The sequence below is a fragment of the Scyliorhinus torazame genome, chromosome 4, assembly GCF_047496885.1.
Source record: "Scyliorhinus torazame isolate Kashiwa2021f chromosome 4, sScyTor2.1, whole genome shotgun sequence".
NCBI classification, from domain to species: Eukaryota; Metazoa; Chordata; class Chondrichthyes; order Carcharhiniformes; family Scyliorhinidae; genus Scyliorhinus; species Scyliorhinus torazame.
This window is the reverse complement of record NC_092710.1, coordinates 118,357,039-118,382,894: the sequence shown is the minus strand read 5'-3', so window position 1 is coordinate 118,382,894 and position 25,856 is coordinate 118,357,039. Positions and strand designations below refer to the sequence as shown.

Here is a 25,856-nt window from a genome sequence, read left to right as displayed (position 1 = left end):
GCTCAGATATCCTCAGTCAGAAACCTAGGCCTCCACCCCATATTGACAGACATCCAGTGCGTTTCTTGCATTCCTGGTATGGCAGTATTACAAGGCAGAAGTGGCTAGAATCAGCATACTCAGATTGACATACAGCCACCACAAAGGCAAAAGATGCCAACCAGCTGTCCATCTGATGATTTGGGGGGGTGGGGGGGGGTCCTAGGAAACCTGAACAATGAATGGAGTGCACAGCATTCAAGTCAGCAGAGATATCCTGATCTCAGCCAGCTGTCGAATGGGGACAAAAATCAACTTGCGTACCCAGTGATGGATTTAATTCTGTGCCATCTTGGCACATAATAACGAAACAGGCCATTACAAGAAAATCACCCCTACTTGGTGGGTGGCAGACAGATCGTTACTGGAGAACATGTATATGGTATTTGGGTTTTTGCACATGGTATTTGGGTTTTTGCACAAGAAGCCACACCATAAAAAGAAATAATTGTCCAAAGTAAACAAATGCTTCTACCCCATTTGATAAAATTAAGTCCTTTATTTCTCATAAAAATTTGGCAAGTTTCATTTGAGTCACAAATCAATCTGTGCTGAACACTTGCACTTCAAGTCAAGATGGACCACAAGAACAAGGCCCAAAGCCTCATATCCAACATAATTCTGCATCATCTAAAAGCAAGGCTAGTGCCAAATTTGTCTTTTGTCTTAATGTCCAATCTTCTAGTAAAACAGCACGGAGAAGGTTGTGGCAATCACTACAACCTTGTTGGACCACCTCGCTTCGCTCCTGGGAACATAACTTTCTCAACTTGCGCCTGTAGGCTTAAGGCATCTGGCCGTTCTTGAGGGTTAAAGGCCATCATGCCTCTTAGAAGTTTCTGGATATAGTTGTTCATAACCCCTTTACTCTTCATAGGAATTTGAAGCTCCAGACTGGGATTCTCCACCAATGCTTTGCCCACAGGGACTAACTCACGTCCTTTAGAAAAATATATACCTGCAAAAGTAATGCCAAATATTCCAGATTAGAATGATACCATCCAACGCCCCTTCGACCTAAATCAACTTATCCTCTTCCTAGAAACTGAGGTAGTATGACCATCAGAAAAGGTTACGTCAGCACAAGAGAAGGTGAGACATCAGGAAAGAAAATACCAGGCAGAATGGAGGGAGGAATGACACCAGCGTGCAGATAAAGTCACCATAGTCCCAGATGACCATAGGCAGTTTTCCCCTTGATTGAGTACCCAATTATTTTTTTCCCCCCTATTAAAGGGGCAATTTAGTATGGCCAATCCACCCAACCTGCACATCTGGGTTGTGGGGGTGAAACCCACACAGACATGGGGAGAATGTGCAAACTCCACACAGACAGTGACCCAGGGCTGGGATTCGAACCCAGGTCCTCAGCGTCGCAGTCCCAGTGCTAACCACTGCGCCACATGCCACCCTGGCAGTTTTCCCCTTTGAGGGGGAAGCTGTCTGGATGTGGTTTAACCGGAGGAGCATCAAATCTCAGGTAAGGGGCAAGGTTGAGAAGGCGGGGCCTTCATGAATAACCAGAGTTGTAGTGTACAGAGAGATGCCTTGCTGATTTAATGGATGAATCCCCTCCCCCTCTTTGTGAAATTAGGATATTTCACATTTTGCTGCAAGGCAAAGAAAGGTTAGTGCAGTGGACTTAATTATTGGTTTTGACATTATATGTTATGGGACAGGGTTTAGAGAACCCCAAAGTGTATCATGGAGTTCACCTGACCCACAACATTTACTGTGGTATGGGGAGCACACGGCCCACTCGACAGGTGTGGTACAGCAGAAATGGAAAAGTATTTTTTAAAACAAAACAATGTTTATTCTATGAACTCAAGTTAACCTTTTTAAAACAGTGACTATCTTGGCAACTATTAATTCAAATACAACCCCCAAAGAATACAACACAAAGTAATTCTTAAGCTGTCCTTCTAACATCCAGAAGACTTTAAAAAAAAAAACTTTCAGCAGCAGCACTTCAGGTTAAATTCACTACTAAGAGCAATTATTCATTTGAAATCACCAAAGGATCGAGTTACATTCTTTATATTACAGAGAGATTCACACACCTTCTGGCTGTGAATGCAGCTATCCAGCCTGAAAACGAAACTAAAACACACCCTGCAGCAGCCTAAAACGAAAGTAAAACGCTGACAGACAGCCCAGCTCCACCCACAGACATCACTGCAGTAGTAAACACCCATTTCTTAAAAAGGTACTCTCACATGACACCTCCCCCCCCCCCCCCCCGCCCCGCCACTCCCCCTCCCAAGAACAAAAAATAAACCATCAACTTCAAGATGGTTTCATTATTCACCTTTTCACTATCCTTTAAGAAATGCACACAGTAAATATACTTTTTTGTTTCAAAAAAGACAACACACGCAAACAGGTACAATAATACAGTCCATTTGTTCTTCCTCCAACTGAAATCCTTCCTGATTAACAGTCTCTTTGAAGAAGGTCTCTGCACGATCCGTCCATTTCTCTACACCTCGGCATTTCTCTTTAAAGTCAGATACTTTAGTTCAACCTGATCACAGAGTCCCTTGTAATTCTCCAACTCATGAGCATTGGTTATCACCGCTTTTAGGCCGTCAAATGCCTGTTGAAAGTCCGCTGTCCACTGAAATTTGACGTTTCTTCAGCAAGTCCATCAGTGGAGCAATCACACTACAAAACTTTTGCAGTGTGTTTGGTCAAATCCACTCATGCCAAGAAATTGCATTATTTCCCTGCGTCTCGAGGGTATTGAAAACTCCTCTGTTGGTTTCACATCCCGTGCGATCATTCGACCCTGTCCAATTGTATGGCCAAGGAAAGTGGCTTGGGCTTTTCCAAATTCACTTTTGCCTAGGTTTATGACCAAACCCACCTCCTGAAGTCAATCGAATAACTCCATCAGATGTTTCAAATGTTCTGTCCATGTCTGGCTGAAAATTACCAGATCATCGATGTACACCGCACAATTGGGGTGATCCTGAAACGACTTTCTCAGTTAACCGGTGAAATGTGGCTGGTGCGTTTTTCATGCCAAATGGCATAACTTTAAATTGGTATACACCATCTGGCGTCACAAAAGCTGAAATCTCATTCGCCCTTTCAGATAAAGGTACCTGCCAGTAACCTTTAAGTAAATCCAGTTTAGAAATAAAAGCCGATTGTCCCACTTTCTCAATGCAATCCTCCAAACGTGGGATAGGATAAGAGTCCGTTCTTGTAACTGCATTAACCTTTCTATAGACCACACACAATCGTTGGGTACAGTCTGGTTTAGGTACCATCACTATGGGTGAGCTCCATTGGCTGCAACCCACTTCAATTATGCCATTTTTAAGCATACTCTCAATCTCTTTGTTAACCTGTGCCAATTTTAAAGGGTTAAGTCTATATGGATGTTGTTTGATTGGAACAGCATTTCCCACATCTACATCATGTATAGCCATTTTAGTACTTCCCAATTTATCTCTACAAACTTGCCCATATGATATCAATAACTCTGATATCAATAACTCTTTAAGGTTAGTCCATTTTTCCTTTGGAAGGTAACTCAACAATTTATCCCAATTTTTAAGAACATCCTCGTTTTCCAATTTAATTTGAGGTATGTCAAATTCACAGTCATCTGGATTTGGCTCGTCACTTTGAGTTAGAATCATTAAAACCTCCTCTTTTTTCTCTCCTTCCCTTACAAAGTGTACTTTTTAAGCATATTCACATGACACACACGGTGAGTTTTCCTTCTATCTGGTGTTTTTAACCACATAATTCACCTCACCTAATTTCCTTTCAATCTGATAAGATCCACAAAACCTTGCTTTTAAAGGTTCACCTACCACTGGTAACAATAAGAAAACTTTATCTCCACTGGCAAAACTACGAACTTGGATTTGTTGTCCACTACCGGTTATCACATTCTGTGCAACTTTTAAAATGTTGTCTAGCCAATTCACCTGCTCTATTTAATTGTTCCCTAAAATTTGACACTTAATGCAATATCCGATTTCCCACTCACCAATTTTTCCTTAATCAATCAATTTAAGTGGTTCTCTTGTATTTCTGTGGGTAGTCCATATCTAGTAATGAATTTAAGTAACTCCTCCACAATCTTTTTAGCTGTAATATTATGTCCTGGGTGGTTTTAGGAAGTGGTCCAATGCAAACAATTAGGACCCTTGTAAAAGATTCCTCAAATGCTGGAATGAGTATTAAGGGCGCTGGTTTTATCACTGCTTGAGGTTTCCCTATCACTTGACATGTGGGACATGATTGACAAAATGTAACTACATCTTTATGTAGTCCAGGCCAATAAAAATGTTTTGGGATTTTAGCTTGAGCTTTCCTCATTCCCAAATGACCTCCCACTGGTACCTCATGTGCAACTCACAACACCCCCTTTCTATACCCTACCGGCAATACTAGTGGATGAACTTCTGCACACTTTTCATCCGCTTGCATATGTAAAGGTCTCCATTTTCTCATCAAGACATCACTTTTACGGTAATAACACTCTGGTATTCACTCAGATTCATCTTCAGTGTATGCTTTCTGACGTTTTATTTCTACATCTTTCTGTTGTAAATCCTCCAATTTTCCTGAACTAAAGATATCCGCCTCATCCTCCACCTATTGTCGTTCAACCATCTGATCAAAAATAGTTTCTGATAATTGCACTTCAATGTCATCTTCACTCTTGATTTCTCCTAGTCTTACCTGTGACTTTGCGACCTTGTTACTACACAATCTGGAAAAATCCCAGGATATTCGTCCTTCAACACTTCAGTTGTCTGATTTTCCGCTGGCTTATCAACCACAGTAGGGATCACTCCCATCTGCGATCCAGCTATATCAATACCAAAGATAAACTGTATTCCTGGACAAGATAGTTTCTCTATTACTCCTACTACCACTTCACCACTCTTCACTCTTCACTGGACTTTCCAACCTTACCTTATATAATGGAACACTACTTCTCTCACCCTGAATTCCACATATTACCACCTTTTCTGGCAACATTCCTCCCAAACTACACAACTCCTCATCTCCTACCATTAAAGATTGATTAGCTCCCATATCTCTAAAATTGTGACTTCTTTACCTGCTCCTCCTGATACACGCGAGTAAACTTTACCCACACAAGTAAATTCTTGAAAGAGATCTGGCACCTTCTTATCAATCACCTCTTGATCAGGCTGTACAATCTTTTGCACCTCCTTCGCTTCACTTGGGCTTTCCTTTACCACTTTAACAAACCCCACTGTCTTATCCTGTTTTACCACATCAACCTTCCCAGTGCTTTTCTTCAACCACCAACACTGACTTTACATGGCCTAGTTTATTACAGTGAAAATGTTTGAAACTTCATTTGTTTTCCACCCTCCTGGATTTTTTTAAAATCTGAGGTACACTCGCCTTATTATCTCCCATCAGATCACCTTTACCACTTTTTTCTCATGTCCCCAGTTTCTATCCCTCACAGGCTGAAACAGATGTCGGAAACCGAGCTTCAATTTATGAATTCATTCATAATCATCTGCCATTTCTGCTGCTAATCTCACAGTTTTAACCCTTGGTTCTTCCACACGAGTTCTCACTACATCAGGAATTGAATTTTTAAACTGCTCCAAAATTATAATTTCTCCGAGAGCTTCTTACGTTTGGTCTATTTTCAAAGCCCTTATCCACCTATCAAAATTACTCTGAGCCTTTCAAACTCCATGTATGTTTGACCAAATTCCTTCCTTAAATTTCTAAACCTTTGTCTGTAGGCTTCAGGCACTAGTTCATATGCACCCAAGGTGGATTTTTTTACCTCCTAATACGTCCCAGATACCTCCTCCAGTAGTGACGCAAACACTTCACTAGCCCTACCTACCAGCTTGGTTTGAATCAGTAGTACCCACATGTCCTGTGGCCATTTCATTTTAGCTACCTTCTCAAATGAACTGAAAAGGCTTCTACCTCCTTCTCGTCAAACTTTGGCAATGCTTGGACATATTTAAATAGATTCCCACCAAGCCTTTGATGCTCTTTCTCACTATCCTCATCACGATCATCCAACTGTACGTTTCCCTTTACGCCTGCCAATTTTAACTGACTGTCATGTTTCATGGCCATTTTCTGAAGTTCAAACTCTCTCTCTATCTTTTTCCCGGATCTGTATATCCCTTTTTCTTTCTTTTTGTTCTACTAGGGCCATGTATATCCCTTTTTCTTTCTTCTCTCTCTTTTTTCCTCTTTCTCTCTTCCGTATTCAAGCTGCTTTAATTCTCTCTCATGTTCCATTTGTTTAATTTGTAACTGAACTTTTGCCATTTCCAATGAGTTAAACTGTATCTCAGGCAACTTTAAATGCTTAGCCACTGCCATAATGACCTCATCTTTTTGCATGTTGTCAGGTAATGTTAACTGCAATGTTTTTGCCAAATCTAACAGTCTGCTTTTAGTCTCTGTCCTTAAGGTACTGCATGTGACCGTCTCCACCCCCAAAAACTTCAGAGCCTCATTGTCCACAACACACTCCCTACTTAAAATAAAATATCACACCTGAAAAGCAACCCACAATATGCTCACCCCTCACTGTCTTTAAGTTCACAAAGCCAATCCGATAAATAGACTTTTATCCCCCTCAAGCCCCCAATTTGTTATGGGACAGGGTTTAGAGAAGCCCAAAGTGTATCATGGAGTTCACCTGACAACTTCTAATAGATTGTGGCATGGGGAGCACACAGCCCACTCTACAGGTGTGGTACAGCAGAAATGGAAAAGTAATTTTTAAAGCAAAACAATGTTTATTCTGTGAACTCAAGGTAACCTTTTTAAAACATAGTGAACATCTTAGCAACCAAAATTCAAATACAACCCCCAAAGAATACAACACTAAGTAATTCTTAAGCTGTCCTTTTAACGAAAGCCTAAAACGAAAGTAAAAAGCTGACAGGCAGCCCAGCCCCACCCACTGACATCACTGCAGTAGTAAACACCCATTTCTTAAAGGTACTCTCACATGACAATCACCTGTGTGTAACAAGCATTTAAAAATTCTACTTAATTCATGAAGTTAACATTGTGAAGTTCACATTTGGTATTCATTGAACAACAATACGTTGGACCCCAGCACAGTGGTTAGCACAGCCGCCTCACAGCTCCAGGGTCCCAGGTTCAATTCTGGCCTCGGGTGACTGTGTGGAGTTTGCACTTTTCCCCCAGTGTGTGTGTGGGTTTCCTCCAGTGCTCCAGTTTCCGCCACAGTCCAAAGATGTGCAGGTTAGGTGGATTGGCGTTTGTGTCCAAAAGGGTTAAGCTGGGTTATTGGGTGCTCTTTCCAAGAGCCAGTACAGACTTGATGAGCCAAATGGCCTCCTTTTGCACTGTAAATTCTATGATAATTGTTAATTTGGAAATACTCAAGGGGCAGATTTTGAACTTGCTGCCTGGGTGTACAACTGGTATAAAAGGATGGGTTGTTTTATAGAAACTGTCCTTTTTACTAATTTAACTGGAATGGACCTGGGTGGGGTGTTAGCAAGTGGTCAATTGACACTGATTTTACAGACAATTTATTGAATTTGAGAGAGGACAGAAAATTATAATAATTTTAAAAACATTTTTTATAAAGTGACTACTGCAATGGGAAATCTATAAAAAACCTCAGCATCTAGTTGTAGGCCATATTATAGAGAGTCGGCAAATTACTTTGAACTGAACATGGGACATTATTTCTAGAGAAAGTGATCCATTTCTTTCAGTGATTAAAGTCTTTTTAAAAGTAAATCTCCCGTCTAAAATATTTTCATGCCCAATTATTCTTGATTTGTCATGTCCTTCAAAAGGTATAGTTTGAGATTCTTTTCACCCTCTGGCAAAGCAGGAGGGTGAAAAGCAACATTGATTGGCCTTTGAAGAAAGAGATAGGAGACGGGAGAGGCAACCAAAAATCAGTATGGCTTTGGGAGAAGGTGGATCAGACCATTCAGGGACAAATGTTTCGAAAAATCTTTGAGCACCTCAGCCACAAGTCAGTAGCCAGCGAAAAACCATTGCCTCACAGACACACAATGCATGTCTGAAAGGGCATTTTAATTTAAAGCCTCTATTATTGCAGAGACCCGTAAACAATGCAGGTCAGTGAAAGAGACTAGAGCTAGATAAATTACAGAAACAAAGGTTACTTGGGCAACGTCTGTATCCACAGAGGAATCCTAAAGACATAAATCTTAGAAGTTATGGTCTATTATAGAGACAACTACAGATCCATTTAAAAATAAACTATGGGTGGCACGGTGGCACAGTGATTAGCACAGCTGCCTAAGGCGCCGAGGATCCGGGTTCAATCCCGGCCCGGGGTCACTGTCTGTGTGGAGTTTGCACATTCTCCCAGTGTCTGCACGGATTTTACCCCCACAACCTAAAGATGTGCAGGGTAGGTGGATTGGCCATGCTAAATTGCCCCCAATTGGAAAAAAATTGGGCACTCTAAATTAAAAAATATATAAACAAACTGCAAGTTCGAAAACAACATAGGCATCTCACCTGCAACTCAAGTCCCCAACTCTTCCAAAAGTCAAAATCATTCATTAACTTCCCTACACACTGATTCAATAAGTATGATGGGATTTTTTAAATGTAAAGAGATTGGTGATAGTCCATATAATCCAGCAGATGTGCAATCATGAATTTCTGCCAGAACATGCCCCTTCACGCACAGTATCATAAGCATCACTAGGAAAAAAGTGACAGGCAGAGGGGAAAATGAAAAAAATCACAAGGCTATGGGGAAAGAGCAGGACTAATTTTCTAGCTCTACCAATGAGCCGGCATGGGCTTTGTGATCACTTGTGTCTTCTGGCCATGGATTCAAAGCAGTTACATGGGCTGGGAGGCGGTCCATTTGATGAATGTAGTGAGGAGTTGGCCAGTCTCAGTTGATGTGGGTCACTGTTCAAGAAAGTGCCCCAAATCTACAAATGCCTCTTGCTTAGAGCCACCATACTGAGTGGAAAGATCTACTTGAAGTGAAAACACAACATCACATTCCATCATGCAAGGTGTTGACATCCAATTCTACTTCCACTACTGGCATTTCTTTCAACCCCTCAGCTATCACTAAATTGCCAGATTGCTTGTCCATCATCATGTACTTGGTAAGCAGAAATTTCCTCCAGTTAAATAGAGAAGATTCCATCTTCCTCACTCTGTACCCTAGTCCACCAACTCCATCCTTCTCCCCATGGATGGAGGCTGAAAGAGAACATTCGTAATAATATTTGACAAAGATAAGCTTCTGTTTAGCTATCTGCTCCATCTCCAAGATCAATTACTTCAACCTCTAACATTAGACCCTTCATCCAATTCTTTGCTCATCTTGAGATTTGACTTGTTCGCCCACGCTCCTGGCCAGCCACCTACATTCATCCTCTGTAAACTGGAGGTTACCCAAAGCCCTGCTGCCCATGACCCAACTCAAACTTAGCCCCATTCACCCCATCATCCCTATGCTTGTTGACTTACCTTGACTACCAGCTATGAATCCTGGTGTTCAAATTCATCCATGGCCTTGCCTCTCCACATCTGTCACTCCCCTAACCCTACACCCTCCATGAAATCTGCACTTTCCAATTCCAGCCTCTTGGCAATCCTCTTATTTTAACATTCCCAATTTTAAAATCACTGCACCATTGGTGGCCATGCCTTCAGATGCCAATGACTACCCCACCCACGCTCATAGTACTCTGTTCCCCCCCCCTCCTCTCTCTCCCCTTCCTTTAACATATTTCTCACAACGTCTCCTTATATGGCTCAACATGTGTTTGTTAATGCTTCTGAAGTGCCTTGGGATGTCTTATTATGCCAATGACACTAGTTGGTGTTCATTCCAAGGTCCATTGTTGGGACCTAGGAAGGAGTTATACTCAAGAGTGGGGGAAATTGACTTCTGTCCATCACTTTCAGTTGGACTAAAAAGGTCAAACTTGTAGAGATGAAAAGACAGTAGTCCAAGCAAGGCCTTGTTGAGAGATTTAACATTTCCTGCTAACTACCAACACTAACATCCCCAACTCCTCAAATAGATATCCGCTCACCTAAAAGCTCTTTCTTGACCTCGATGTCTCGAAAGGTGATTCTCTCGATCATGGCCCAGAACATAATACCAAGGGCAAAAATGTCAACTTTGGCTGAGTACTGCCCCTCCCAGAGCTCTGGTGCCATATAGAAGTCAGAGCCACACACCGTCGACATCTGCCGTCGATTCATACTGCCTCTTCCCTGGCAAATCTTACTTAAACCAAAATCAGCCACCTGGAATGCAAGAGGTGAACAGAGGTCACTGACTCCATATTCGCGAGGTAATTCTGCTCCTAGGCAAAAGAAAAATATATTGAACATTTTTTTTTAATATAAATCGAATTTGTACAGGAGTAAACGACTGCCCCAGTACGAAGAGTTGGAGATAGGAGTCAGAGAGAACTATTAGTGTTTGAATAGTTCAAAAGAGAACGGAGGGATTCATTCCTCTTGTCTTTAGTTGGACTTTATAAAATCGGAAATTCAATTAGGAGGTCGTGGGTTAAGCTACTCCTGCTTTTGAACACGTGAAGCAAACTACCTGGACATCCAACTACAACACATAACCAGCATTTGGCCTACCAATCCATGCTGCTGTCCATCATGTAGGGTAGCAGTGCTAATCCCATGCAGTTGTTCAGTTCCCTTCTCACGTGTGACATCATTAACGCCACTAGTGCTGGTCACAGCCACAGAATTATCATTTATTTTTAAAAAAACGTTTCTCCAGTTATGTCCCCTAAATCTCTTCAATTCAAATCCTCTCATTTTAGTGGTTGAAAATCTAGGAGACATCCCATCCATTCACAAGTTCAAATATCATCTCTAACTCTGGTCAGGGGTGGCACAGTGGTTAGTACTGGTGCCGGGGACCCCGGTTCAATCCCAGCCCCGGGCCACTGGAGTTAGCCCATTCTCCCAGTGTCTGCCAGGGTCTCACCCCCACAATCAGTTATGTGCAGGGTAGGTGAATTGGCCAAGCTAAATTGCCCCTTAATTGGGGAAAAAAAAGAATTGGATACTCAAAATTTAGATTTAAAAAATCTCTAACTCCGGTCTATCAGTTCTTCAGCTAAATAACAAAACACTCTAGATGCTGGAATCAGCGAGCAAGCAGAAAATGCTGGAAAAACTCCAGCATTTTTTTTATAAATGTGGAATAATTCAGTTCCCTATTCCCTGATAAAGATATCAATCATGCAGAAACACAATTCAACAGTGGGTGCACACTGGAAATACCAGCCAAAAAGGTTAACATCCATTTAGAAACAAAAAACAACTGAAGATGTTCAGCAGAGAGAGAAAAAAAAGAGAATAGAATGGTTGCAGGACAGGAGGCCATTTCAATCCATCATGGGCTTGTTTAGCTCAGTGGGCTAGACAGCTGGTTTGTGATGCAGAACAAGGCCAGCAGCACGGGTTCAATTCCCACACCAGCATACCCTAACAGGCGCCAGAATGTGGCGACTAGGGGCTTTTCACTGTAACTTCATACTTGTGACAATAAAGAGATTATTATTATGATGTCTGTACCAGCTCTCTCCCACATTTTACTCCTAGACCTACAAATTTTGTTTTCAAACAATTATCCAATTCTCCCTTAAAAGCGACAATCAAATCACACCCATATTTTCCCCATGTCATGAATCATTTAAAAGTTGGTGCACTCTGGTTCTTGCTCATTCCACCAACAGGAACAGTTTCTCCCTATTTACTCTGTCCAGAACCCCCTCCCCTCATGATTTTGTAAAGTGTCATCACACCTCCTCTCAACTGTCTCCAAGGAAAACAGCTCCTGATTTTCAAATCTTTCTACGTAAAGTTCTTCATCCCCAGATTTATTTTCTGCACCCTCTCGAATGCCTCCACATTCGGTGCCCGGAATGGAATACAATACTCTAATTGAGGCCAAGCCTTAATTTGGAATGACTATAAAATCTGGTGTAATTAGTGCTGGAGTGGGAATCAGGATGCAAGTTATTTTTCAATAGTTCACGTTAATGAATTATTTCAAAGAAAGGAAGAGGAGGCCGACCAGAACAATAGGGTAGGTCTGTAGTTACTGTTGAGAAGAATTGAAGTGCTAAGGACATGTCTATAGGCATAATTCCAGACTTCAGATGATGGGAGCAATTTAACAGAGTTTGTTTCACAGGGCCAAGGTATTTTATACAGGGTAAACGCGCCACAGGAATCAGAGGCCTCAGACTAATGGGAAACTTCAATAAAATCAGTAATGCTGAGACCCAATTGGATAATGTGACAGGGTCAGAAGATCGAGTGATAGAGTCAGAGTGTCATTCTCCCACCTTGCCCCATAACACTGGCCATTCTTGATAAACAGTTTAATTCTAGTTTCAATGCTTCGACTAAACACTCAAGCAGAGCATTCCAAACCTTAACTACTCGCTACTTTTCTTTTACCAATTGCTTTAAATCATTCTTGATCCTCATGAGCAAGAACGGTTTCTCCCCATCTACTCAGTCCAGACACCTCATGATTTTGGATAGCTCTTTTCAAATCTTGTCCCTGCCTTCTTTTGCCAAAGAAAACAATCCTAATTTCTCTCCATAACTGAAGTTCCTCATCCATGGAGCCGTTCTTGTGAATATTTTCTGTCAGCATCTTCCTATCCGTCTTACAGTCCAGCATCCAGAACTGGACTGAATACTCCAGCCAAGGTTGAACTAGTGTCTCTACAAGTTCAACACAAGGTCATTTGCTCTTGTACACCATGCCCCTGTTAATAGATCACAGAATACTTATGTTTTTTTTAAAAATCACTCTCTCAACCCGTTGTGTCACTTTCCATAATGTATGTACAAACACCAGATCCCTCAACACTAGATTTAAAATTATACCCTTCATTTAAAATTGTCTTGGTTCTTCTTACCAACATGAAATCACTTCCACATCAAACTTTCCGCCACTTGGCCGCCCACACCACTTTCTGAAGTTCTACACTGTACTTTTCCCAGTCCAATGCTTCCAACTGGTATCATCCACAAATTTTGGAATTGTGCCAGTACATCATCAAGGTATAGGTCATTAATATATCAGGAAGAGAAGAGGGTTTGAACACAGATCCCTGGGGAACGGGATTACAAACCTTCCTCCAGCCCGAAAAACATCAATTGTCACTTAGCTAACTTTAATCCATGTTACAACTATTCCATAATCGCTACTGTCCCTTTTATTTCATGAGCTATAACTCTGCTCACGAGTCTGTTGTGTGGCACTATGTCAAATGCCTTTTCAAAGTCCATGTACACAACATCAACAGCATTGCCTTCATCAACCTCTTCAAAACTCCAACAATGTAGAATTCTGAACGGAAAATGATATTTAACAATGCTGGCTTTCCTTTATTAAGCTGCACTTGCCCATGTAAGTTGCACTTGCCCATGTGACTATCAATTGTGTCCTATTGTTTCAAGAAGTTTCACCGATTGGCCTGAAGTTGCTGGGTTTATCTTCTACACTATTGTTCGTACAACTGTGTGATGTCGAATTCTCCAGTCCTCTGGCACCACCCCGGGGTCTGGAAAATTACAGGCAGTGCCTGTGCAATCTCCACTCACTTCTTTCAGTATCCTTGAATACATCCCAACCGTCCTCGGTCTTATCATAGCCTATCCACTGCTTCTAGTGTCAGAAATACCTCATCTTTCACTATAGCCTGGGCAGCATCTCCTTCCAATGGTTAAAGACAGATGCAAAATATTAATTTAATACCTCAGCCACCACCCCCACCGCTTCCATGTAGAAATCCCTTCTTGATCCCCAATTGGTGTTAATCCTTTTACATGTCTGTAAAAGATAATCTTAAATTTCTATATCTCGGTAATCCAGGAAGCTCTGTCCAATCTTTCCCTTTCTAGAGAACATAGCTCGACTGCATCCAAACTCTTTCTTTGAAGGTAGCCCATTGTTAGCTACAGTTTCGCCTACCAACCTTCTGGCATCCAATTTATTCAGCCAGATCAGTTTGCTTTCCCCTAATGAATTATTCTTACTCGGGGTTGTTCTTGGTCCTTCTCCATAGACAGCCCGAAACATTTTGATCCAATGATCCCACAGTCCCCTAAGTATTCTCTTGCTGACATTTTATCAACTTGGCCCATCTCATTCACAAGAGCCTGCTTTCCTTATTGGAGTGGAAACATACTGTGTAAAATTGTAGTGAACACACACTAGGAACGCTTTCCCTTCACACTGCTATCCCAGTCTATATTTAAATATACTTCAAAATTCTGTACCCCCAAATTTGATCTTCTGCATCCTTCCCACTAATTATAAGACCATAAGACATGAGTAGAATTAGGCCACTTGGCTCATCGGGTCTGCTCTGCCATTCAACCATGGCTAATATTTTTTAATCCCCATTCTCCTGTTTTCTCCCCATAACCCCTGATCCCCTCATTAATCAGGAACCTATCTATCCATCTTAATGACACTGTGATTTGGCCTTCACAACCTTCTGCAGCAAAGAATTCCACAGATTCACCACCCTCTGGCTGAAGAATGACCTCTTCATCTCAGTTTTAAAGGATCGTCCCTTTAGTCAGAGGTTGTGTCCTCTGGTTCCAGATTTTCCTACAAGTGGAAACATCCTGTCCACATCCACTCTATCCAGGCCTCAATAAGATCTTTCTAAACTCCAACAAGTACACAACTGTTCCTCATATGACAAGCTCTTCATTCCAGGGCTCATTCTTGTGAACTTCCTCAGGGCTCTTTCCAAGGCCAGCACATCCTTCCTTAGATACAAGGCCCAATACTGCTCATAATATTCCAAATGGGGTCTGACCAGAGCCTTATATAGCCTCAGAAGTACATCCCTGGTCTTGAATTCTAGCCCTCTCGACATGAATGCTAACATTGCATTTGCCTTCCTAACTGCCGACTGAACCTGCACATTAACCTTAAGAAAATCGTGAACAAGGACTCCCAAGTCCCTTTGTGCTTCTGCTTTCCTAAGCATTTTTCCATTTAGAAAATAGTCTATGCCTCCATTCCTCCTTCCAAAGTACATAACGTCACTTCTCCACATTGTATTCCATCTGCCACTTATTTGCCCACTCTTCTCGCCTGTCCAAGTCCTTCTGCAGCCCTCTTTGCTTCCTTAATACTATCTGTCCCTCTACATATCTTTGTATCATCTACAAACTTAGCAACAGTGCCTTCAGTTCCTTCCTCCAGATCATTTATGTATATTGTGAAAAGTTGTGGTCCCAGCACCGCCCCCCGAGGCACATCACTAGTCACCAACTGCCATCCTGAAAAGAACCCTTTATCCCCACTGACTTCTGCCTATCCATGCCAGGATCTTACCCTTAACACCATGGGCCCTTCTTATTTAACAGTCTCCTATGCGGCACCTTGTCAAAATCTTCTGGAAATCTAAATAAACCACACCCACTGGCTCTCCTTCCTCTAACTTCTTTGTTATCTCCACAAAGAACTCTCAAGATTTGTCTGACACTACCGCCCCTTGACGAAGCCGTGCTGACTCAGTCCTATTTTATCATGCACTTCCAAGTACTCTGCAATCTTATCTTTAATAATGGACTCTAAAATCCTACCAATGACCAAAGTCAGGCTAACCGGCCTATAATTTCCCATCCTCTGCCTCCCTCGCTTTTAGATAGGGGTGTTACATTAGCCACTTTCCAGTCCTCTGGGACCTCTCCCTGCCACCAGTGATTTCTGAAAGATCTCCACCAATGCCTCCACAATCTCCTCAGCTATCTCTTTTAGAATCCTGGGCAGCACGGTAGCATTGTGGATAGCACAATTGCTTCACAGCTCCAGGGTCCCAGGTTCGATTCCGGCTTGGGTCACTGTCTGTGCGGAGTCTGCACATCCTCCCCGTTTCTGTGTGGGTTTCCTCCGGGTGCTCTGGTTTCCTCACACAGTCCAAAGATGTGCAGGTTAGGTGGATTGGCCATGATAAATTGCCCTTAGTGTCCAAAATTCCCCTTAGTGTTGGGTGGGGTTACTGAGTTATGGGGATAGGGCGGAGGTGTTGACCTTGGGTTGGGTGCTCTTTCCAAGAGCCGGTGCAGACTCGATGGGCCGAATGGCCTCCTTCTGTACTGTAAATTCTATGACAATCTATGATGTAGTCCATCCGGTCCAGGTGAATTATCCACCTTCAGACCTTTCAGTTTCCCCAGAACCTTCTCATAGTGATGACCACTGCACTCACCTCTGCCCCCTGATTCTCCTGGAGCTCTGGCATCCCACTGCTGTCATCCACCATGAAGACTGGTGCAAAGCAACTATTCAGTTCCTCTGCCATTTCTTTGTTTCCTATTATTACATCTCCAGCCACGTTTTCCAGTGGTCCAATATCTATTTTTGCCCATCTCCTACCTTTTATATTGAAAAAAAACTCTTCCCATCTTCTTTTATATTACTAGCTAGCTTACACTCATTTCATCTTCTCCCCCCTTATTGCTTTTTCAGTGGTCCTCTGCTCGCTTTTAAAGGCTTCTCAATCCTCTGGCTTCCCACTAATCCTCACCATTTTGTCTTCTTTTTCTTTTTTGTTTTTGTGCTGTCCTTGACATTCCTCGTCATCCATGGATGCCTGGTCCTCCTCTTAGCATGTTTCCTCCTCCTTGGGAAGAATTTCTGTTGTGCCTCCCGAATAACCCCCTAAAAACTCCTGCCATTGCTGTTCCACTATCTTCCCTGCTAGGCTCCCCTTCCAATCAACTCTGGCCAGCTCCTCCCTCATGTCTTTGTAGTTACCCTTATTTAATTGTAATACCGTTACATCCGATTCCAGCTTCTCCCGCTCAAATTGCAGGGTAAATTCTATCATATTGTGGTCGTGCCTCCCACCAAGGGTTCCTTCACCTCAAGTTCCCTAATCTTACACATCTTCCAATCCAGAATTGCCTGTTCCCTAGTAGGCTCTGTCACTAGCCGCTCCAAAAAAAAAAAATCTTAAGACATTCCACAAATTCCTTTCCTTGGGATCCACTACCAATCTGACTATCCCAGTCCAGCTGCATATTGAAGTCCCCCATAATTAGTGTAATATTGTCTTTAGATGCCATTTTTATTTTCTGCCCCACATCCTGACTAGGGGGCCTGTACATAACTCCCATCAGGATCTTTTTACCTTTGCGATTCCTCAACATTACCCACACAGATTCTATGCTTTCTGAACCTATGTTGCTTCTCGCTATCGATTTAACTTCATTCCTTCCGAACAATGCAACCCATCCCCTTAGCCCATCTGCCTATTCTTTTGATAGGACACATATCCTTGGATATTTAGATTCCAGCCCTGATCCCCTTGCAGCCACGTCTCTGTGATGCCCACAACAAATTACTGGCCAGTTTCAATGTGCACAATAAGCTAATTTACCTTGATCCATATACTGCGCGCATTTAGGTACAACACCCTCAGTCCTGCATTGATCACCTCCCTGCTCACCTTTTTTGCTCTGCCGGAGGTTAGATTCCTGCACCTTCTATACTCGGCTCTATTATGTGGTCTGGAAATTTTACTAACCTCTCCTGAGCCCTCAGCCCCTTTAACTAGTTTAAAGTTCTCATCATTAACCTGCACTTCTACCCTCTCCTTTAACTTTGATTTTCTAATTCTCCATACAACTAAACCCCACCCCCCCCTCACTTACTTAGTTTAAAGCCCCATCTACAGCCCTAGTTATACGATTCGCCAGGACTCTGGTCCCAGAATGATTCAAATGAAGACCATCCCATCGGAACAGGCCCCCTCTTCCCAAGTACTGGTGCTAACGTCCCATGAATTCAAACCCATTTCTCCCACACCAATCTTGGAGCCACACATTTACCTCTTAATCTTAATGACCGTCTCAATTAGCTTGTGGCTCAGGTAGTAACCCAGAGATTACTACCTTTTTGGTTATGCTTTTTAATTTAGCTCCTAGCTGTTCTTAGCAGAACCTCGGTCCTTTTTAAAAAAATATATATTTTATTCAAATTTTTTTTTCGGCCAAACAAAACAGTACAAAAATGGTTTCCCTTTTTACAACAATAAAACAATATAAATAATAGTGACCGTTTTTAACAAATAAATACATAATATATAAACTAAATGGCAACTGCCATAACAAAATATTAACTCTCCCAAATAAAGTCAAACAAGCCAATATACATATCCAAGTAAAAATATCCATACAAAAACACCCCTGAGGACCCACCCGAGCCCCCCCCCCCTCCCCCCCTCTCCCCCCCCTGGGTTGCTGCTGCTACTTTCCCAGTTCCTTTATCGTTCTGCGAGATAGTCAAGGAACGGTTGCCACCGCCTGGTGAACCCTTGAGCCGAACCTCTTAGTGCGAACTTTATCCGTTCCAGTTTCATAAACCCTGCCATGTCGTTTATCCAGGCCTCCACGCCCGGGGGTTTAGCTTCCTTCCACATTAACAATATCCTTTGCCGGGCTACTAGGGACGCAAAGGCCAAAACATCAGCCTGTCTCACCTCCTGCACTCCCGGCTCTTCTGCAACCCCGAATATAGCCAACCCCCAGCTTGGCTCGACCCGGACCCCCACCACCTTCGAAAGCACATATGCCACCCCCACCCAGAACCCATGCAGTGCAGAGCATGACCAAAACATGTGGGTGTGGTTCGCTGGGCTTCTCGCGCATCTCCCGCACCTATCCTCTACCCCGAAAAATTTACTGAGCCTTGCTACGGTCATGTGCGCCCTGTGCAAGACCTTGAATTGTATCAGGCTAAGCCTGGCACACGAGGACGAAGAGTTTACCCTGCGTAGGGCATCCGCCCACAGCCCCTCTTCGATCTCTTCCCCCAGCTCTTCTTCCCATTTTCCCTTCAGCTCATCCACCATGATCTCCCCCTCGTCTCTCATTTCCCTGTATATATCTGACACCCTACCCTCCCCCACCCATGTCCCCGAAATCACTCTATCCTGAATCTCCTGCGTCGGGAGCTGCGGAAATTCCCTCACCTGTTGCCTCGCAAAAGCCCTCAGTTGCATATAGCGAAATGCATTCCCCTGGGGCAACCCCTATTTTTCCGTCAGCGCTCCCAGACTCGCAAACGTCCCGTCTAGGAACAGATCCCTCAGTTGCACAATCCCTGCTCTCTGCCATGTTCTAAATCCCCCATCTATTCTCCCCGGGACAAACCTATGATTATTCCTTATCGGGGACCGCACCGAGGCACCCGCCATTCCCTTATGCCGTCTCCACTGCCCCCAGATTTTCAGCGTTGCCACCACCACTGGACTTGTGGTGTATTTCTTCGGGGAGAACGGCAGCGGCGCCGTCGCCAGTGCTTGTAGGCTGGTTCCTTTACAGGACGCCATTTCCAGTCTCTTCCACGCCGCTCCCTCCCCTTCTCCCATCCACTTACACACCATTGAGATATTGGCGGCCCAATAATAATCACTTAAGCTTGGCAGTGCCAGTCCCCCCCTATCCCTGCTACGCTGCAAAAAAACCCTCCTCACTCTCGGGGTCTTCCCGGCCCACACAAAGCTCATAACACTCTTCTCAATTTTTTTGAAAAAAGCCCTCGTAACCATCACCGGGAGGCACTGGAACACAAAAAGAAATCTCGGGAGGACTACCATTTTGACCGCCTGCACCCTACCCACCAGTGACAGGGACACCATGTCCCATCTCTTGAAGTCCTCCTCCATCTGTTCCACCAATCGTGTTAAATTGAGCCTATGTAGGGTTCCCCAGCTCCTGGCTATCTGGATCCTTAAGTACCGGAAATCTCTTATTACCCTCCTCAGCGGTAACTCATCTATTCCCCTGCTCTGCTCCCCCGGATGCAGCACGAACAACTCACTTCCCCATATTCAATTTGTACCCCGAAAATTCCCCAAACTCCCCGAGTGTCCGCATTATCTCAGGCATCCCCTCCACTGGGTCCGCAACATACAGCAATAGATCATCTGCATACAAAGATACCCGGTGCTCTTCTCCTCCCCGAGTACTCCCCTCCACTTCCTAGAGCCCCTCAGTGCTATGGCCAGCGGCTCAATTGCCAACGCAAACAGTATCGGGGACAGGGGACACCCCTGTCTTGTCCCTCTATATAGACGGAAGTAGTCGGACCTCTGCGTGATCACACTTGCCACCGGGGCCCTATATAGCAGCTGTACCCATCCAATAAACCCCTCTCCAAAACCAAATCTCCTCAACACTTCCCATAAGTAGTCCCACTCCACTCTGTCAAATGCTTTCTCAGCGTCCATCGCCACCACTATCTCAGTCTCCCCCTTCGGCGGGGGCATCATCATCATCACCCCTAGCAGCCTCCGTATATTAGTGTTCAGCTGTCTCCCCTTAACGAACGAAGTTTGATCCTCGTGGATCACCCCAGGACACAATCCTCTATCCTTGTCGCCATCACCTTGGCCAGGAGCTTAGCATCCACGTTCAGGAGGGAAATAGGCCAGTAAGACCCGCACTGCAGCGGGTCTTTTTCCTTCTTTAAGAGTAACGATATCGTCGCCTCAGACATAGTCGGGGGCAACTTCCCCTTTCCCTGGCCTCATTAAAGGTTCTCAAAAGCGGGGCCAGTAGGTCCATGTATTTCCTATAAAATTCCACCGGGAACCCATCCGGTCCCGGGGCCTTCCCCGCCCGTCTGCTCCCAATCCCCTTTACCACCTCCTCCACCTCAATCCGTGCTCCCAGTCCCGTCCTCTCCTGCTCCTCCACCTTGGAGAATTCCAGCCGATCTAGGAAATGCATCATTCCCTCCTTCCCTTCCGGGGGCTGAGCCTTATACAGCCTCTCGTAGAATGCCTTAAACACCCCGTTCACCCTCTCCGCTCCCCGTTCCATCTCACCTTCCTCATCCCTCACCCCACCTATCTCCCTCGCCGCTCCCCTCTTCCTCAGTTGTTGGGCCAGTAACCGGCTCGCCTTCTCTCCATACTCATTGTACTCCCTGTGCCCTCCTCCACTGTGCTTCTGCCTTGCCCGTGGTCAGCAGGTCAAATTCCATATGTAGCCTTGGTCTTTCCCTGTACAGTCCCTCCTCCGGAGCCTCTGCATATTGCCTGTCTACCCTCAGAAGTTCTCTCAACAGTCGCTCCCTATCTTTGCTCTCTTGCTTCCCTTTATGGGTCCTTATGGATATCAGTTCCCCTCTGACCACCTCCTTCAGCACCTCCCAGACCACTCTCACCTGGACCTCTCCGTTATCATTAAGCTCCAGGTAGCTTTTGATACACCCACTCACCCTTAAACATACCCCTTCATCCGCCAACAACCTCATATCCAATCTTCAGAGTGGGTGCTGCTCCTTTTCCTCTCCTACCTCCAGAACTACCCAATGTGGAGCGTGGTCCGAAATGGCTATGGCCATGTACTCCGACCCTGTCACCTTCGGAATCAGTGCTCTTCCCAGGACAAAAAGGTCTATCCGTGAATACACCTGGTGGACATGGGAGAAAAATGAAAACTCCTTACTCCTAGGCCTAATAAATCTCCAGGGGTCTACTCCTCCCATCTGCTCCATGAAGTCCTTAAGCACCTTGGCCGCTGCCGGCCTCCTCCCGGTCTTAGACCTAGACCGGTCCAGCCCTGGATCAAGCACCGTATTGAAGTCTCCCCCCATTACCAGCTTTCCCACCTCCAGGTCCGGGATACGCCCCAGCATGCGCTTCATGAAGTTTGCATCATCCCAGTTTGGGGCGTATACGTTCACCAGAACCACCGCCTCCCCTTGCAATCTGCCACTCACTATCACATATCTACCCCACTATCCGCCACTATGGTCTTTGCCTCAAACTGTACCCGTTTCCCCACTAAAATAGCCACCCCGAATGGAACATCTGCCCCACCCATCCTTTACGTAGTCTGACCTGATCTGCCAGTTTCAAGTGCGTCTCCTGCAACATGACCACATCTGCCTTTAATTTCTTTAGGTGTGCGAGTACCCGTGCCCTTTTAAATCGGCCCATTCAGCCCTCTCACGTTCCACGTGATCAGCCGGGTTGGGGGGCTCTTTCCCCCCCTCCCCCCCCCCCCCATGTCGACTAGCCATCCCCTTTTTTAACCCAGTTCCTGACCCGGTTCCCACGTACCCGTATATCCCACCGGCGGTGCTCTCCCGTCCCGACCACCCCGCCCCTGATGGCGCAATTCCCTTCTCCTTCCCCTTTCGTTCCCACCGGCGCCCACAGTTCCCCATACTCTTCCCCCCACCCAGGGGAAAAGAGAAAAGTTACAAAATTGAAAAATTGAAAAATTGAAAGAATTTCTCCCCCCCCCCACCCTTCCCCGTCCCACATAATCACCCCACCACTTTATTACAGAAGCTTTTTCTCTCGCCAGACTATTCCAGCCTCTCGTCCACAATGAATGTCCACGCCTCTTCTGCCGTCTCAAAGTAGTGGTGCTTCCCTTGGTATATGTGACCCACCCACAGTCTCGCCGGCTGCAACATTCCAAATTTAACCTTTTTGTGGAGCACCGCCTTGGCCCGGTTGAAACTCGCCCTCCTTCTCGCCACCTCCGCACTCCAATCCTGGTACACGCGGATCACCGCGTTCTCCCACCTGCAGCTCAGAGTTTTCTTCGCCCATCTTAGAAGCATCTCGCTGTCTTTGTAGCAGTGAAACCTCACCACTATGGATCGAGGTATTTCTCCTGCCTTTGGTCTTCGCGCCAGAACTCGGTAAGCTCCCTCCACCTCCAAAGGGCCCGTCGGGGCCTCCGATCCCATTAGCGAGTGAAGCATCGTGCTCACATATGCCCCGACGTCCGCCCCCTCTCTGCCTTCGGGAAGACCCAAGACTCTTAAATTCTTCCTCCTCGAGTTATTCTCCAGGGCTTCCAACCTCTCCACACACTATTTATGCAGTGCCTCGTGCGTCTGTCTTTACCACCAGGCCCTGTATTTCATACTCATTCTCCGCAGCCTTTGCCTTCACGACCCGAAGCTCCAACTCCTGGGTCCTCTGCACCTCCTTTAGCCCTTCAATCGCCTGTAGCATCGGGGCCAACACCTCCTTCTTCAGCTCTTCCACACAGCGCCGCAGGAACTCTTGTTGCTCCGGGCCCCATACCGAACAGCCACCTTCCAACGCCATCTTGCTTCGAGCTTCCCTTCCTTGCCGCTGCTCCAGTGGATCCACTGCAATCTGGCCGCTATCCTCTCCTTTATCCATATTTATACGGGGGGGGGGGGGGGGGGGGGGGGATTCCCTCCTATTTCACCGCACAATGATTTTGGCCATTAAAAAATGCAGTTGGGGCTCTTAATAAGAGCCCAAAAGTCCGTTTCAACGGGAGGTGCCGAAACATGCGACTTAGCTGGTCATCGCCGCACCCGGAAGTCTCACCTCGGTCCTTGTTCTACCGATGTCGTTGGTATTTACGTGAACCACGACAACTGGATCATTACCCTCCCACTCCAAGTTCCTCTGCAGCCCAGATGAGATATCCAGGCAGGCAACACAACCTTTGGGATTCTCGATCTTGGGTCACAGAGAACAATGTCAATGCCCCCAACTATACTACACCAGATTACGACGACATTTCTTTTCTCTCCCCCCAGTTGAATGGCTCCCTGTAGCACAGTGCTGTGGTCAGTTTGCTCATTTTCCCCACAGTCCCCGTCCACATAGGGAGAAAGAATCTCAAACCTGTTGGACAAGTTCAAGGGCTGAGGCTCCTGCATCCGTACCTCTTGGATCCCTCGACTTGCCGGACTCGCAGCCACACCCTCCTGTTCCTGACCAAAGTAAAGGCATTTAATTGATGGTCTATATGAAAATGAAAATCGCTTATTGTCACGAGTAGGCTTCAAATGAAGTTACTGTGAAAATTCCCTAGTCGCCACATTCCGGCGCCTGTTCGGGGAGGCTGTTACGGGAAGCGAACTGTGCTGCTGGCCTGCCTTGGTCTGCTTTCAAAGACAGCGATTTAGCCCGCCCCCCGCCGGCATGGCGAAGCCACACAGCGGGCCCGCGCGGTGTAAGGCAGGCCACACCCCCCCCCCAGCCGACATGGCGGAGCCACACAGCGGGCCCACGCGGTGTAAGGCAGGCCACAAAGTGGTCTTTTGGACACAAAGTGCCATTTATCATGGCCAATCCACCTAACCTGCACATCTTTGGACTGTGGGAGGAAACCAGAGCACCCGGCGGAAACCCACGCACACATGGGGAGAACGTGCAAACTCCACACAGACAGTGACCCAAACCGGGAATCGAACCTGGGACCATGGAGCTGTGAAGCAATTGTGCCATCCACAATTCTACCATGCTGCCTATGCCTCCCTAGATTTTGACTGTAGGGCAACTCCGGGATTTGCTTCTTCAAAAACAGATCTGTCCCTTAATTATGGAATCACTATCGCCCTTCCAGTCTTCTTTATAGTCTCCCTGCCTCTCACACTGCTGAGTTCTCGAAGACAAAAGTAAATCCCACAGGAAGCAGGGTATCTACTGGTTTGGAAATTGGTCAAGATGATCGTCGGTTCAAACCCCATACGAGTGTGAGAAGCACAATCCCATTGAGGAGGACTGCACTGTCACAGAGCTAGTGAAACACCACACCATCAAGCAGCTGACTACCCCTCTCAGGTGGATGTGAAAGATACCACCACATTGTTGGAAGAGGAAGAGTCCTTCCTCATGTTCTGGCCAATATTTATCATTTAACACCAGAAATTCAGATTATTCAGTCATTATCACATTACTGTTCACAAGTTGGTTGCTACATTTTCTATAATCACTCATTGGCTGTGAAATGGGGACACTCGAAGGTCAAGAAAGATAACAATCTAAGTGCAGTGTTTTTAAATCTCCTGCAGGGAACAAGAATAAACTCAACCCTCACCTTCAAAACAGCTCCCCTTTGGGTGTTGGCGATGAGGACATTGTCTGGCTTTAGATCTCGATGGATGATCTGATTCAGGTGCAGGAACACCACAGCAGCACTCAACTGCTGCATGAAGGTCCTGTTTAGCCTGCAGTCAGGGCCTCTGCTCAGCAAGTAGTCATTCATATCCCCTCCATCACAGAACTCCATCACAAACCACAGAAAGTGAGAAGACTGAAGATTGAAGCAACACTTCCCCTTCAGGCAAGTCTCAATCAGGAGCAAGTGGCTCTCCGATTCTGTAGATTTCTTGCTGATCTTCTGGAAGATCTGGTCCCTCTGGAGGATGCACTCCCCCAACCAGATCACATTCGGGTGCCTCTTCTTCATACTGCTCAGTGTCCATAATTCCTGTAGAGCTAATTCTGAGGCTTCAGGGGAGTCACACAACACTTTCTTCATTGCAACACTCACTCCAGCCTTCTTGAACCTCGCTTCGTAGACGGTCCCGTAACTGCCTCGGCCAAGCTCCCGGAGGATCTCGTACTTAAATGGTTTTGCCATCTCAGACCTGAATGCCACTGAGATTTGCCTGGGCTGGAAGAAGGATCACTCAGATCTCCTGAAAACCCAACAGCTTTGCTTCATAAGCTTCGCCAGTAGCCAAGAGTTTATCATAGGGAAGGGAAATATAGGGGGTAGTATTAAACCTCCCGTCAGCCCTGATATCTTAGTGATTCTGAAACAACTGTAGGTTAAGACTTCAGATGAGAATCCACCTAATAACACTGAGCATAACATCCACTGCATTCAATGGACTTTTAAAGCTATTTTACCCTTTCCCCTACTTTAGGTTCCTATCAGTCTCCAACATGCATTTCAATGAACCCTTCCCTAATTTTAAAATGGCTTCACCTGATTCTCATTGCCTTCTA

General features: G+C 45.2%; 1 protein-coding gene across 1 annotated transcript; it reads right to left on the bottom strand.

The window, feature by feature from the left end:
• Window positions 1–541: 541 nt before the first annotated feature.
• Window positions 542–25,659, bottom strand: LOC140411628 (serine/threonine-protein kinase PDIK1L-like). The gene is made up of 3 exons (XM_072500681.1): window positions 24,940–25,659; window positions 10,116–10,332; window positions 542–997 (listed from the first exon to the last, which is right to left on the bottom strand). The coding sequence occupies exons 1-3, from the start codon at window positions 25,483–25,485 to the stop codon at window positions 756–758; spliced, it is 1,005 nt and encodes a 334-aa protein (XP_072356782.1). The 5' UTR covers window positions 25,486–25,659; the 3' UTR covers window positions 542–755.
• Window positions 25,660–25,856: the final 197 nt, after the last annotated feature.